General features: G+C 46.9%; 1 protein-coding gene across 1 annotated transcript; it reads right to left on the bottom strand.

Moving 5' to 3' along the window:
• Positions 1-2617: 2617 nt before the first annotated feature.
• LOC308460108 (uncharacterized protein) lies at positions 2618-9293 on the bottom strand (the record flags this gene model as incomplete). Its single annotated transcript, XM_080976096.1, has 5 exons — positions 9088-9293; positions 8390-8552; positions 5273-5321; positions 4075-4473; positions 2618-2719 (listed from the first exon to the last, which is right to left on the bottom strand). Exons 2-5 carry the CDS (start codon positions 8518-8520, stop codon positions 2618-2620), a joined length of 681 nt encoding a protein of 226 aa, XP_080832222.1. The 5' UTR covers positions 8521-8552; positions 9088-9293.
• Positions 9294-15538: the final 6245 nt, after the last annotated feature.

The following is a 15538-nucleotide window of genomic DNA, read 5'->3' on the forward strand; positions in this document are numbered from 1 at the left end:
TGAAGGGCCGTGGGGACCAACCAAAGGGCCTACCAAAGTTATTGGGCTTTTTATAAGGATTGAAGATGTTGAGGTTTTTTTAGGATTTTACCCCAGGAAATAAACTGCCACAGGGGATGGATTAAATCGACCGGCAGGCCGGATTAGGCCCCCCAAACAGACTTTGGACATGCCTGGCCTAGGCTATCTGTTTTAATCTGATTTTATATCAACTCCTGATTTTAATTACATGTCGATTTTTTAAAATATCAGCTTTTAAACTTTGTCTTTTATTTATTTGTCCTTTAGTACAATTTTCGTGTTTGCTTTGTTTTATTTTGTTTTGGAAAAGCTTGGTTCTATACATTTTGTTAAATCAAATAAATAAATAAGCCTTGGGGAAATGAGAAAACAGAAGAGGCAGCAAAAAACTGTCCAGTCCGCTCATCCCTACGCATCTCGTAGCTATGTCACAAATGTGTCATTGTGTCACCCGGGCTTGTGACAGCCGAGCTCTGGGTGACACTCGGGTGACCAAACATTTGAGGAGCATTCTTGGGAAAGGAATGGCTTTTCCCAGTGTCAGATGTCATAGCTGCCAAGCACATTTAGAGGCCTGGGGGCTGGGAAATGGAGCTTCCCCGAGGACGGAAAGGGTGACCTCATGCCAGTGGATCCCTCTCCCCTGCAGATTCATTCACCTCCACCCCGGACACTAAACAACAGCACACAGAAATGCCTCCTTCATGACAATTAGCTTATTTATGGATGTGGTGCGCCTATCGCCTTTCTGCATAAAAGGTATGCCTCTGAGGCCATAGCCATCTTCCCTTCGCCTTCCGTAACGCAGCTTAAATAAAGAGCCATGAATAAGCAGTCCGTCCGTCCGTCCCCCCCCCCCAGGGTGAGAGAGCCTGGGCCCGTCTCAGGTTATCAACATAAAATACAACAGAAGTCAAACTTTTGTCGTTAAAGACGGAGAATAACGAGAAACCAAAATATGGAGAAAGGAAAAAAATCAAGAAATAGGGAGACCGAAAAGATAAAGAGAAGAAGGTAGATAGAGATAGATAGATAGATGATAGATAGATAGATGCTAGAGATAGAAATAGATAGATGCTAGAGATAGAAATAGATAGATGATAGATAGATGATAGATAGATAGATAGATAGATAGATGATAGATAGATAGATAGATGATAGAGATGATAGATAGATAGATAGATAGATAGATAGATAGATGATAGATGATAGATGATAGATAGATAAACATTAAAAACTTACCTAAACACGATAATGTTAGACTCCGGACATAATAGTCTCATGCCCCTGCCTCCCAATAGATGGCAATGTCTATTACTTCACGATTACTTCACAATATGAACCGCCCTGAGATATTTTGATGAAGGGTGGTATATAAATTTAATAATAATAATAACAATAATAATTGCACTTTGCTGTGTTTGGAGGCCCTCCTGTTCACTCTGTTGCAGGACTGGCCGAAGACATTTTGGCACCTGAGGCAAGCAACAAAATGGCTCCCCTTCCTTCCCTGCCATGGAAGAAGGGGTGAAGGAAGATCTACATGGACCTCTGGACCTCTGCCCCCAAAGTCCTGCCCTGATGGCATGGAAAGGAGCAGCAGAATCGTGCCCGACCTCCACACATTCCTCAGTAGCTGTGAACAGGGAGGCGAACACACTTCCGATGAATGGATGCATTCGGGAGGTGCAATCTTCTTCCACACTCATAGCCACAGAAGAGGGGGCCAAACATAGGAGGGCTATTGCCTTCACGGGCCAACTCAGGGATTGTGGGAGTTGGAGCCCAACAATTTATGGAGGCCACAAGTTCTCCATTCCTGAATTAGGATTTCCAGGAAAAGCAAACAGCACTTTCGCCCGCCAGGTGGCACTCCGAGCTTTCTCAATGGTGATTGCTCTAACAATATTTTAATAGAAACCCCGCCGATAAATTGGTGAGAATAGAATAGCACTTCAATCATAAAAGTCCTGTTGTCTTTTCTAGCAAGATCTGTGGTTTTTGTGCAGTGTGTGGGAACACCAAGATTTTCATTTTCCCCCTCCCCACCTTGGTATTTTTAATGAGTTTATAAAAATCTTCAAGTGATGCAAAAGTAGAGAAGAGATTTAAGCAAGGGTAAGGGACGCTGGTGGCACTGTGGTCTAAACCGTTGAGCCTAGGGCTTGCCGATCGGAAGGTCGGCGGTTCGAATCCCCGCAACGGGGTGAGCTCCCGCTGCTCGGTCCCTGCTCCTGCCCACCTAGCAGTTCAAAAGCACGTCAAAGTGCAAGTAGATAAATAGGTACCGCTCCGGCGGGAAGGTAAACGGCGTTTCCGTGCGCTGCTCTGGTTCGCCAGAAGCAGCTTAGTCATGCTGACCACATGACCCAGAAGCTGTACGCTGGCTCTTTCGGCCATTAAAGCGAGATGAGCGCCGCAACCCCAGAGTCGGCCACGACTGGACCTAACTGTCAGGGGTCCCTTTACCCTTTACCTTTTAAGGTTCTTGAGGTGACACGATTGCTTGGGGACATGTCATTATGCCAAATCTTGACCGGATTGTGGTTGGGAAAAGAAAGGATTTCCCCACCCCCAGGGACCAAAACAGATTAGTTCACTCACAGCTGTTGACTTTTCTTGAGGCGCAGGTAGCAGCTGCACCAAGCGTTGTCGAAGGGAGAGGAGATGCCTTCTTTCTCCTTGTGAGTAGTGCTTCCTGGATGGTGACAAAGTGACAAGACAAGGTGTGTTACGAGGCCAATAGGCATGATGTGAAGTCACTTGCTGAAGTCTCAAGACCTCAGGAAGAAACAGAGCACATTAAGCGAGGTGTGTTGATTTCAACAAGTCTAACATTTAGGAATACCATCCATAGTAACCAAATTTGGACGATGGCTCGTGGGATCAGGGAGCAGGTCTCCGTCTCCGTTTGGATACAACTGGACGCCATTTTGAATCAAGATGGCTGACAAACCATTTAAAGCAGCTAGGGATTCACAGAATCATAGAAGTTGAACGGGACCACGTGGGTCATCTAGTCCAACCCCCTTCAATGCAGGAATCTTTGACCGAACATGGGATTCGAACCCACAACCCTGAGATTAAAGAGACTCATGCTTTACAAGCTGAGCTATGATTGAAAATGGGACCTGGGAAGCTGCCTTAATATAAGTTAGCCCACTGGGTCCACCTAGCTCAGTACTGTAAACACTAACTGGCCGTAGCTTTCCAAGATTTCAGAAAGGATTTATTATGTACTAAGTTGAATAGGATCCAAAATGCAGCAGTCTGATTGGTCCTAGAACAATAGGATCCAAAATGCAGCTGTCTGATTGGTCCTAAAACAATAGGATCCAAAATGCAGCTGTCTGATTGGTCCTAAAACAATAGGATTCAGAATGCAGCAATCTGGTTGGTCCTAGAACAATGCAACAGTATGATTGGTCTGCAGGAGCCACCCAATCCAGCTCCAGGTGGAAGTGAATCCGCAACCTGATTGGCCTACATGAGAATCCCAGAATTAGCCAATCACGTGCGGCCCATTGTGTAAATAATGTATATAAAGCAGATATTTTGGGGAAACTTTCATTCCCTCGCTACTATGAGCTGAATAAGGTAAAGGTAAAGGGATCCCTGACCATTAGGTCCAGTCGTGGCCGACTCTGGGGTTGCGGCGCTCATCTCGCTTTATTGGCCGAGGGAGCTGGCGTACAGCTTCCGGGTCATGTGGCCAGCATGACTAAGCCGCTTCTGATGAAACCAGAGCAGTGCACGGAAATGGTGTTTACCTTCCCTCCGGAGCGGTACCTATTTATCTACTTGCACTTTGACGTGCTTTCAAACTGCTAGGTTGGCAGGAGCAGGGACTGAGCAACAGGAGCGCACCCTGTCACGGGGGTTCGAACCACCGACCTTCTGATCGGCAACTCCTAGGCTCTGTGGTTTAACCCACAGTGCCACCCGCGTCCCTTATGAGCTGAATAAAGAGCATGAAATCCACACTCGACTCTGAGTATCTTTAAGGATTCTTGCCCCTGCCTCACGCTCTTTGGAATAAGAAAGGGCACCCACCTCGCCGTCCGATTTGTTTTCTTGCAGGTGGGTGACGTCGTGGCACTTCCCCTCTCTTCTGCCTTTTCCCTGGGAAAGGAGCAAGGAAGCAGGATTGGACCCAGCGCTCAGCTGGTGGGTGGCTGCCATTTTCCGGGACACGATCTGGCTTTTTCTAGGAAGGTCAGCAGCTGATGTTCTGGCAAGGAATCCGCCAAGGCTTGGTGGGGATGCAGCTCTTCGGGAGTCAATGCTAGCCTGGGAATCACAGCTCTTGTTCTTCACTTCTTTTGTTTGTCGGAGGCTGAAATTCTCCGCGGATCTGCTCCTGGGGGCTCTGTGGTCATTGCTTTGGATGATGTCTGATTCGGGGCCAGACCCATCCGCTGGGGCCTTCTGCAGAAGCCTTCTCTCTAGGACCTGAAACCGTAACAAAGAACGGACTTATCAGCTACACCATATATCTATATATTCTGTTATTTTAGCACTGGGGCAAAAGACTCGTCCGGCAATGTTTAACCTTCTCTCGCTTCGAACTTCACTCTCCAGTCAGGTGACCTGTTACACTTGAACGACTCTCCTTGCCATGATTATTCATGATCAGGACAGCTATTTTTTTAAAAAAATGCAATACCCATTTATTTTCAACATTATCCGTCCCCCTGAACTCCATATTTGGGTCCAGGTGTGCCAGCTCTAGGGGCCAAAGGCACCTCGGTCCCCTCAATATTTGTTTAAAGGGTGTTGGGCCCCTTAAATCTTGGGGACAACCTGGTGCCTCTGTTCAGATACCAGTGCCCTAAATAATAATAATAATAATAATAATAATAATAATAATAATAATAGTTGTACCTCACCCATCGGCTTCCAACATTTGGAAAAACATAATAAAACTTTAAATAGTTTTTTTAAACTGCCTTTATATGTCTTCTAAATTCTGAAGCGAAACCCCTGCACCCTTTGAATTTTGTGGAAGAGGAAGTTTTATTGAAATATATATTCTGCAAAAGAAGGAGAGTGTCAAGAGGGAGGCAGAGTTTCGGTTCCAGTGTGGTTCGTCTGTATGTGAGAGGACATTGCTGGGTCAGGATAGCCATATTGATTCGTATGCTGTTGGGGTGAGGGAGGAATAGGTCAATTTATTAAATTTATATACCGCCTTTCATCCAAAGATCTCAGTTCACAGTCTAATTTAAACCTCTTCGGCCTTCTCGCTCACCTTTGGCTTCTCTTCAGTTGTGGAAGCATTTTCTGATATATTCTGATACCTGCAAGAAGGAAAACAGGTACCTCAGGGAAACAAAAATGAACCAGCCATACCACCTCCCTGGGGAGCCCTTAGGACAGGACTGGCCGACCTGTGGAACTCATGGCCACTTGGGGTGACATCTCCCATCACTTCTGACCAGTGCTGGCTAGGGTTTATGGGAGATGGTGTCCAACAGCACCCAAAGTTAAGGTTACCAGATTTTTTTCAATGAATCCGGGGACACTTTAATTAATTAATTAAAGTAATTAATTACTATACATTTGGGACGTTGATGCTGCAGCGATGGCAGAGGGGCGGCAGCTGCCTTGACCTCAACTGCCACGTTTCCCCTTCCTCCGAGGCTTGAGAGCCAGTGTGGTGTAGTGGTTAAGAGCGGTGGACTCGTAATCTGGTGAACCGGGTTCACTTCCCCGCTCCTCCACATGCAGCTGCTGGGTGACCTTGGGCTAGTCACACTTCTCTGAAGTCTCTCAGCCTCACTCGTCTCACAGAGTGTTTGTTGTGGGGAGGAAGGGAAAGGAGAATGTTAGCCGCTTTGAGACTCCTTCAGGTAGTGATAAAGTGGGATATCAAATCCAAACTCTTCTTCTATCTCCTTTCTCCATGAGCCTGGGCAGCCCCTGAGTTATTGGTTCTTCAGTGGTTGAGGGGAAGCAGTGCGTGGTGGGTCAGGCATGGAAGGTGGAGAAGGAGGGCCGAGAGCGGAGGTGGTGGTGAGGCACGATGCCTCCCTTCCCATCAGAGCAGCCCCAATCCCATTCCTACTTGCGTGCAAGCAGGAGGGGCGGGGATCCCTCAGCTGGTAAGCGAGGCTTCACACTGCCTTTTGGAGCAGCCCCATCCCAATTCCTACTTGCGTGCAAGCAGGAGAGGGCAGGGATCTCTCAGGCAGGGCGATGCTTCCCTTCCCATCAGAGCAGTCCCAATCCTGTTCCTACTTGCGTGCAAGCAGGAGAGGGCAGGGATCCCTCAGCTGGGAAGGGAGGCTTCCCATTGCCATCAGGATAAAATAAGGAGGGAAAGGAATTGCTGAACTAATAAATTGAACTGGAATACAAAAAAGGGAGGTATGAGGAGGTCCGGGAAACAAGCAAATGAAAGATAAGTGACAAAAAGATGGAATTGTTTTTAACTGTTTTTTATTTTGTGTTTTTTCTTTTTTCTTTTTCATTATGTAATATTGTGAAAACGTTAATAAATATTTATTTAAAAAAAAGGGAGGCTTCCCATTGCCTAACTGAGAGATCCCTGCCCCCTCCTGCTTGCACACAAGTAGGAGTTGGGATCAGGGCTGCGCTGATAGGCAGCGTGAAGCCTGCCTTCACAGCTGAGAGATCCCCACCCTGTTCCTGCTTGCACGCAAGTAGGAATGGGATTGGGGCTGCTCTGATGGGAAGGGAGGCATCGTGCCTCACCACCGCCTCCGCTCTCTGCCCTCCTTCTCCACCTTCCATGCCTGACCCACCACGCACCGCTTCCCCTCCACCACCGAAGAACCAATAACTCAGGGGCTGCCCAGGCTCATGGAGAAAGGAGATAGAAGAAGAGTTTGGATTTGATATCCCACTTTATCACTACCCGAAGGAGTCTCAAAGCGGCTAACATTCTCCTTTCCCTTCCTCCCCCACAACAAACACTCTGTGAGGTGAGTGGGGCTGAGAGACTTCAAAGAAGTGTGACTGGCCCAAGGTCACCCAGCAGCTGCATGTGGAGGAGCGGGGAAGTGAACCCGGTTCACCAGATTACGAGTCCACCGCTCTTAACCACTACACCACACTGGCTCTCAAGCCTCGGAGGAAGGGGAAACGTGGCAGTTGAGGTCAAGGCAGCTGCCGCCCCTCTGCCATCGCTGCAGCATCAACGTCCCAAATGGGATCAGGGCTGCTCTGATAAGCAGCATGACGCCTCCCTTCACAGCTTAGTTGCTGGGGTCAGGGAAGGTGGAGGCAGCCCGGAAGCTGCATCTTGGAGCCCCTGCACCACCATCATATGGGGACTTCCAAGCAGCTCCTGAAGCCAGCCAGAGCCGACTGCTCCTGGCTGCTGAGACTGCTGCTGCTGCATTTCCCGGGGACATTAGATGAAATCCGGGGACATTCCGAGGATGGAATTTGTCCGGGGACTTATTCGCAAATCCGGGGACTGTCCCCGGGAAACGGGGATGTCTGGTAACACTATCCAAAGTGCCACAGGTTCCCCACCTGTGCCTTATGAGAACTACATCTCCCATACAGTGGTACCTCTGGTTAAGTACTTAATCCGTTCCGGAGGTCCGTTCTTAACCTGAAACTGTTCTTAACCTGAAGCACCACTTTAGCTAATGGGGCCTCCCGCTGCCGCTGCACTGCCGGAGCACGATTTCTGTTCTCATCCTGAAGCAAAGTTCTTAACCCGAGGTACTATTTCTGGGTTAGCGGAGTCTGTGACCTGAAGGGTCTGTAACCCGAGGTACCACTGTATATCCCTGCACCCTGGCATGCTATTAGCCAACACAAAGGGAAAGGGAGAAATGGGGAGAATTGAACCCCACCCCACTCTCTCCAGCCATTTGTTGTTGCTGTTCCTGGACCACCAGTAATTTAGTGGAAAGGGAAGGGAGAGGCTGTGTTTGGGGTTATGGGGGGACAGTTTGGGAGGTATGTGGAGTGTGGAGTATCTTTCACTTCTCAGAGGCTGTTTTCCCCGTCAGCTGGAACCGGGATTAAAACAGAGTCTCCGCAAAGCATTTGGTTACTATCATGCTGTCTTGTCCAGAAATTCCTTATCCCATGGCCAAGCTCCTCCAGTAATGCTATTCAAAATAAGCAACGTTCAGCTGAGATCCCCTGCACAGTTAGTTAAAAGTTTCCCTGCTTTTCTTGTTGTTCGGAGGTGGCATGAGGGTTGTCGATGAATTGCCCCTTATTGAGACTGTTTCTTGGGCTTTAGTGATTTTCATTTTCACTTTGTGTTGCTTGTATAGCAAAATAACACTTTACCTATCAAAGAAAGCTAAGGAAAAAAGCAAACCAGGAAACAAGTCATTAAAGCCACACTAAAAAAGCAAGCTAAAGGCATTCTCCTTACTGAACCACTAATTCCAAAACGGACTTTCTTCCCAGAGGTGCAGCTCCAAAATTCTGTTTTCTCCCCGGGGACTCCAAAGTATTCGACAATCTCTGGGAAGCCCGTGATCTCACGCTGGGACTTCTGTCCATGTCAGCAAATCAGCATCATTGCATCCTCTCACCTGGTGGTACATTAAGAAGAAGCTTCTGAAGGTGCGAATTCAAGACATTCCAACAAACCAGACATTAAGGAAGGTTGTGCGCTGACGGAGGTGCGTTGAATGGGGAGAAGGGATGGGGAGAGATGTTCAAATGGATTAAAAACTAGTTTGCTCCCGCAGAAAGTACTGGCGGCCACAAATGTGGATGGCTTTAGAAGAGGGTGACACAAAAACCATGGACAAGAACGTTATCAATCTCTTACCATTGGACCTGCTGGCTAAGGTTGATCGGAGCTAGAGTGCAACAACATCTGTAGGACTCTAGGTTGACTACCCTTGAGCTCAGATGAAGAAGGTCTGAGTTCGAATCCCCTTTCAGGCATGAAAGTTGCTTGGGGGCTACAAGGCAACTCCCGCAGCCTCCCTGACGGCTATTTGAGGTTAATGTGGAACCTCTGGAGGTCCGCTTTGAGTGCCTTGGAGGAAGTTTGGCATAGACACAGGAGGAAACGATTTATTTATTTGTTTAAGATGGTTAACAGACCATGGTACTTACCTGCCAACGGTTGGTTTCCTAGCCCACCCTGGAACACGGCAAAAGCATCCTGAAGACTTCTCCAGGTGGGGACTTCCAGCCTCTTGTCTTTTGTCTGGGCTGTTTAGCTGCAGCAACCAGGTGGGCAAAGTCCACTGACTTTGGGATCAAATTAAACATTAAAAGTTAGGCCTCGAGAACAGCAATGGCAGAGCTTGAGAGGAGAGAGAGAAAGCTCGGGTTTTCTTGTGGGGAGGGGCTTTAGACGGATCTGCAAACCCCACTACTTGATAGGGATGGGAACTAATACGGATTTACATAATTTCGATCTAATCCTCTAATTTCTTTCTAATGTGGGATACTTGGGCATAAGGCTTACTTGAGTTATCTTGGAGCTACTTCTTTGACAGTAAATTTGCCCTTGGCTTGTGCAGGTTGAGCTATTTGTGTGTGGAAACCATATACAGTGGTACCTTGGGTTACATACACTTCAGGTTACATACGCTTCAGGTTACAGACTCCGCTAACCCAGAAATAGTGCTTCAGGTTAAGAACTTTGCTTCAGGATGAGAACAGAAATCGTGCTCCGGCGGTGCGGCAGCAGCAGGAGGCCCCATTAGCTAAAGTGGTGCTTCAGGTTAAGAATGGTTTCAGGTTAAGTACGGACCTCCGGAACGAATTAAGTACTTAACCCGAGGTACCACTGTATAGCGTTTCTCAAATTGGGTCCCCAGTTGTTGATGGACTACAACTCCCATCACTCCTAGCTACAGGACCAGTGGCCAGGGATGATGGGAACTGTAGTCCAACAACAGCTGGGAACCCAGGTTTGAGAATTTAGTTGTCTCTGATGGAGGAATTTTATTTTATTTATTTTGGGTCTGTTCTCAGTTTGTGATTCTAAGAGCTTTGAGGCACAAATAGCTGATGTTAATATGTTAACAAGAGGGCCATTGGGGCACCAAAAGAATATCCTTGCTGGCTATTCATTGTCCAGGAATGTCCTTTGTTCAGAGTGTGGAAAGGGGAAGGAGGAAGAACTTTGACAACAGGATTGTTCTAGTAAGCAAAAACTCAAAAACTGAAGCTTGCCTTAAAGCTCTTCCTGGTCCTAGCCAATGGTTTCCTTTAACTTGGGAAGACTTTACTATAGTGGGAAATTGATGAGAGAGAGCTTTCAGAAAATAATGAAGTTCAACATGCTGTTATAATTTGGGGAGGGGTGTGGGGTGTATGCCGAGACCCTTCTAATTCCTGGTTACAGCAAGTTTTAAAATCTAAGCAAGGATCCTGGAATCCTTGGAATAGCCAGGCTAGTTTCCTGGTGTGATAATGATCCTCTAAGTACAGATCATTAAGGGAACAAAGGAAGTGGCTCTGTGCCAGACGACAAATGGGTGGGCACCTCTCCCTTAACTGGCTGGTATTTACATATGTGTAAATAAACCGTATATCCTTAAGGCACCGCAGTCTCTGCTGTGCCTCGTTCTGAAGGAAAGACGAACCCTGGGTTAGCACCTGGGACCCCTGGAGTTGCACAAGTTTGGGGTGAGGTGCAACAATGCCACTGTTTTTGTTGTGGTGGCATTTGGGTGTTTTTTTAAAAAAGGGGTCCTGTTTTGACAGCAGCATTTCTAGCTTCGTTTACACAGTTTTTGCAATTTGTTAAAAAATAAAATAATTAGTGATGTTTCCTGGCTTCATTCCCCGCTGCCACCCCCACCCCCATCCCCCAGCTTCATGGAGTTCTTGATTTTGTCTCACAGTGCTTTTTTTTTCTTTTAAAAAAAGTTTAGGGGTACTCTCATTTTGACTCAAGAAAATCACCGTTTTATAGTTCAAATCGGGAAAAATAAATACAGTAAATGGACAAAAGTGCAAAGATTCACAAAATGTTTAGGGGTATGCGTACCCCTGCGTCTCCCCAGAAAAAAGCACAGCGTGTACACACACACACACACACACACACAGTTTGGCTTGTGGTGAGTGCAGGCCCAAATACACATGTGTTTCCCTTGTGCAATGATACATATCTCTTTAATTTCAATTGCCTGCCTCCAGTCTGAGACTTCAAACTCCATTACCCCTGGTTTCTTGACGAAAGCTTGGATCTCAGAGGTTGTTCCCAAAGAATGAGGGAGAGCGCCATCTGTTGAACGCTGCTTCTGAAATTTCCCATTTCTCCATCTGGGAAGGACAGAGAGACTAGGTGCCTCTTAAGACCCCATTTGCACTATCCAGTTAAAGCAATATGATACTTCATGGCTCCCCCCTCCCCCCCCCTGCAAAAAAGAAAGAATATTGGGAACTGTTGTTTGTTAAGGATGCTGAGAGTGGTTAGGAGACCCACCAATTCTTCGGACAGGGGTGTTTCTCAGTGAACAAGAGCAGGGGCACGCATCTGCCATGGCTCTGCAGTGATGTTTCGCAAGAGCTGCCATCGTACTGCAACACCGTTTCTTAAGGAGAGGGTAAAGTGGGATTTCCAAGTTGCCTCAAAAGGGCCACAACAGACACCTGAGGTGGCTTATCCAGGGGAAGGAAGGATGGGAACAGGGGTATGGTTACCTGACGTCCCTGTTTCCTGGGGACAGTCCCCGGATTCACAAATCTGTCCCCTGACAAAATCCATCCCCGGAATGTCCCCGGATTTCATTTACTGTGGTACCTTGGGTTACATACACTTCAGGTTACAGACTCTGCTAACCCAGAAATAGTACCTCAGGTTAAGAAGTTTACCTCAGGATGAGAACAGAAATCGCGTGGTGGCAGTGGGTGGCCCCATTAGCTAAAGTGGTACCTCAGGTTAAGAACAGTTTCAGGTTAAGAATGGACCCCGGGAACAAATTAAGTTCTTAACCTGAGGTACCACTGTGATGTCCCCAGATTTATATTTTAAGTGTTGTAGATTTATTAGTAGGGCATGAATGGTGCGTGATTGGTTCAACGGCACAGGGCACATCATATGGGGACCTCCAGCGAGGCAACATGGCGGGCGCCACGGCAGCAGGCAGCTCCTGAAGCTACCAGGCTGGATCCGGGCGGGCCGCTGAGACTGCCGCTGCCACTACTGAGGGTCACTCAGAGGGTCTGTAACCTGTGCAAAGCACATACACAACCCGCATATATGAAATCTGAACATATCTCAATCTTCTTCTCACCATTTATTTACTTTGTTTGCTTCCTGGGCTGCTGCTGGACTAATGCGACTCTCCTACAGCTGATGAGTTCCTGTTGAAAAGCTGTTCTGGTTACTGGCACTGCACATTGCAAGCTTTGAAAGAACCAACCTTGAGACGGAAGGTCAACGTGAACCGTAAGCCAGGAGAAGGAAGAATCCCAAGGCCCTTCTCTGCCTGCTGGGGAGGAAGCATCTCAAGGCAGGAAATGTTCAGGAAACCTATTAATAACCTCGCGGGAGCAGCGTTGCCTAAGTGCACATCAGCCTAGAGGAGAGGTGCAAATGGATCTCTGTGCACAGAGCGATGGGCACAAGGCCAATGGCAATAACTGGAGCCAGTCGCCTGGAAGAGCTTTCAGGGAAGGCTCAGGGCCCAAGTGCTCAGGCTTGTTCTTTTGTTTTTACTGCAACCCTGGGCTCCCCCCCTAAGGTGCAAAATTGTGGCTAGGAATTGAGAAACCAGGTGCCTCTGAGTCCAGGAATCATAGAATGGGAGAGTTGGAAGGGACCCCAAAAGTCTTCTAGTCAAAATCCCTCTGCTTAAAAAGCTCCAAGGAGTCTGAGGGAGTCTGTTCCACTGTCAAACAGCTCATAACAAATAATAATAATAATAATAATAATAATAATAATAATAATAATTCATTTGTTTATACCCCGCCCATCTGGCTGGGTTTCCCCAGCCACTCTGGGCGGCTCCCAACAGAATATTAAAAACACGATAAAACATCAAACATTAAAAAACTTCCCTAAACAGTGCTGCCTTCAGATGTCTTCTAAAAGACAGATAATTGCTTATCTCCTTGACATCTGATGGGAGGGCGTTCCACAGGGTGGGCGCCACCACCGAGAAGGCCCTCTGCCTGGTTCCCTGTAACTTCATTTCTTGCAGTGAGGAAACCGCCAGACGGCCCTTGGAACCGGACCTCAGTGTCCGGGCTGAACGTGTGCTCTCTAACTTCCTGCTGAAATTCTGTGACTTTCTAGAGCACCAATACTCCTCAGCATTTACTGTTTGGTTTAAGGGCTTTTTAGAAGCAGTCTTGAATTTGGTAAACTGTTACCGAACGTGATTGCCTGGACATACATCAAGGCTTAAATTTTAATTTATCGGTGGCATTCTTCCAAGTTTGAACTTTTTGAAACCAAATTTCACTCTAAATTTTGGTCCGATCTTTAACTTTGCTCCTGCACTAATGGCACCAGGAGCTGCAATCCTGCACACACTTTCCTGAACATAAGCCCTGCTGAACACAGCCAGATTTCTTCCGAGTTAATATGCTAAAGGTTTTGCTGTTTCATCTTGTCAGCCCTACTGTATATACACCAATGTGATTCCTCATCAGGCCAGCAGAGGGAACACAGACCTTACTTCTGCTAAAAAAAACTTGAGGAAGAAACTAACAAGATGTCTAGGGCGAATGGATGCATACATGCGGACGTTCATCATAAAAGAAGGAAACAGAAAGAAGATGACTCAGAAATCAAAAGTGGAATATTTGGCATTGGAGAAAGAATGAGGATAGATAAGGTTGTATTGCACTGACTTCTTCACCACGCACCTTGAGCAAGACTTGGTGGGAGATTGTGCAAAAAACATCCACTCATTATGATAGCTTAGGCTACGGCCAGATGGCACATTTACCCCCTGGCTGACCTACAGCCCAACTGGGAATATGAATTTTGAAGGGCCTCTGCTCCCCAATAAAGTTTTTCAGCCTGGGTGGAAATATTGTGCAACACAGTAGCAGAGGAAGAGGTCCCAGTTGGTAGCGGATGAGTGAGTCTATCCATTTCTGTTTCTCTCTGTTTATTTGCACAAAGGCAAACAAAATTTAGGTTCATTTCAGCAGAAGCACACTGGACCTCAGTCTCTCCTTTCCCCAATCTTCAGTTCTCCATAAATCTGCAACGGTTTGCAAATTCACCAGCAGTTTAGTGCCCAATTTTCCTAATAATACAGTGGTACCTCTAGTTACTAACTTAATTCGTTCCAGAGGTCTGTTCTTAACCTGAAACTGTTCTTAACTAGAGGCATGCTTTCGCTAATGGGGCCTCTTGCTGCCGCTGCGCCACCGGCACACGATTTCCGTTCTCATCCTGGGGCAAAGTTTTCAACTCGAGGTAACTCTTCCAGGTTAGCGGAGTTTGTAACCTGAAGCATTTGTAACCTGAGGCGTTTGTAACGAGGTACCACTGTACACCCATTTTTGTATGCAGTTTTGCCTAATATCTTGCAATAAATATTTCCTCATAGAATGTGTCTTATTTTTCACAAATATATGCACTATAATGCACATTTCTCCCTAATATATATGTGCATCTTTGTATGCTTGGTTGGAGAACTACATCACAGAAATTCGGAGGAGTGTGCATTTTGAACAATACCTTCATTTTTGGTTCATATTTTTGGGGGAAGTTCAGATTCTGCTCCCACCCCATCCTTCCCCACTGACATTAACATGACCCCACCAATCAGCTTCATCAAACATGAGAGAGCAAGAAAAATGAATTTCTCCACATCATGCCCAATTATTATAAACCACTACCATCCACCCCTCTTATACCCTAACCCTAAACATGCACATTCAGAAGTGAAACCCATTGAACTCAATGGGACTTACCCCTCGCCCAGGCCACTGTGTCTAGGACTGCAAACTTATGCTTCCTTAAACGAGGGCTGGGGAGCCTGTATTGGGCTCCCACTCCCATTGGCCAGTTGATGGAAGCAGGATCCCAGCAACACCTGAACAGCTCTCCATCTGTCGTTGGACTCCCACTTCCATCAGCCACAGGCAGCCTGGATAAAGGTGAAGGATGATGGGAGCTGGAGTCCAGCAACACCTGCAGGGATGCAGGCTTCTTACCCTTGCCTTAAACTAAACTAAAACATGTGGTCATGTGATAAGGTAAAAAAGTACTGGGAAAATATATTTGTTGTTGTTTAGTCGTTTAGTCGTGTCCGACTCTTCATGACCCCATAGACCAGAGCACGCCAGGCACTCCTGTCTTCCACTGCCTCCCAAAGTTTGGTCAAACTCATGCTGGTAGCTTCGAGAACACTGTCCCACCATCTCGTCCTCTGTCTTCCCCTTCTCCTTGTGCCCTCCATCTTCCCCAACATCAGGGTCTTTTCCAGGGAGTCTTCTCTTCTCATGAGGTGGGCAAAGTATTGGAGCCTCAGCTTCACGATCTGTCCTTCCAGTGAGCACTCAGGGCTGATTTCCTTAAGAATGGAGAGGTTTGATCTTCTTGCAGTCCATGGGACTCTCAAGAGTCTCCTCCAGCACCATA

The sequence above is a fragment of the Podarcis pityusensis genome, assembly GCF_964106645.2.
Source record: "Podarcis pityusensis genome assembly, chromosome: 12".
In the NCBI taxonomy this organism is placed as follows: Eukaryota; Metazoa; Chordata; class Lepidosauria; order Squamata; family Lacertidae; genus Podarcis; species Podarcis pityusensis.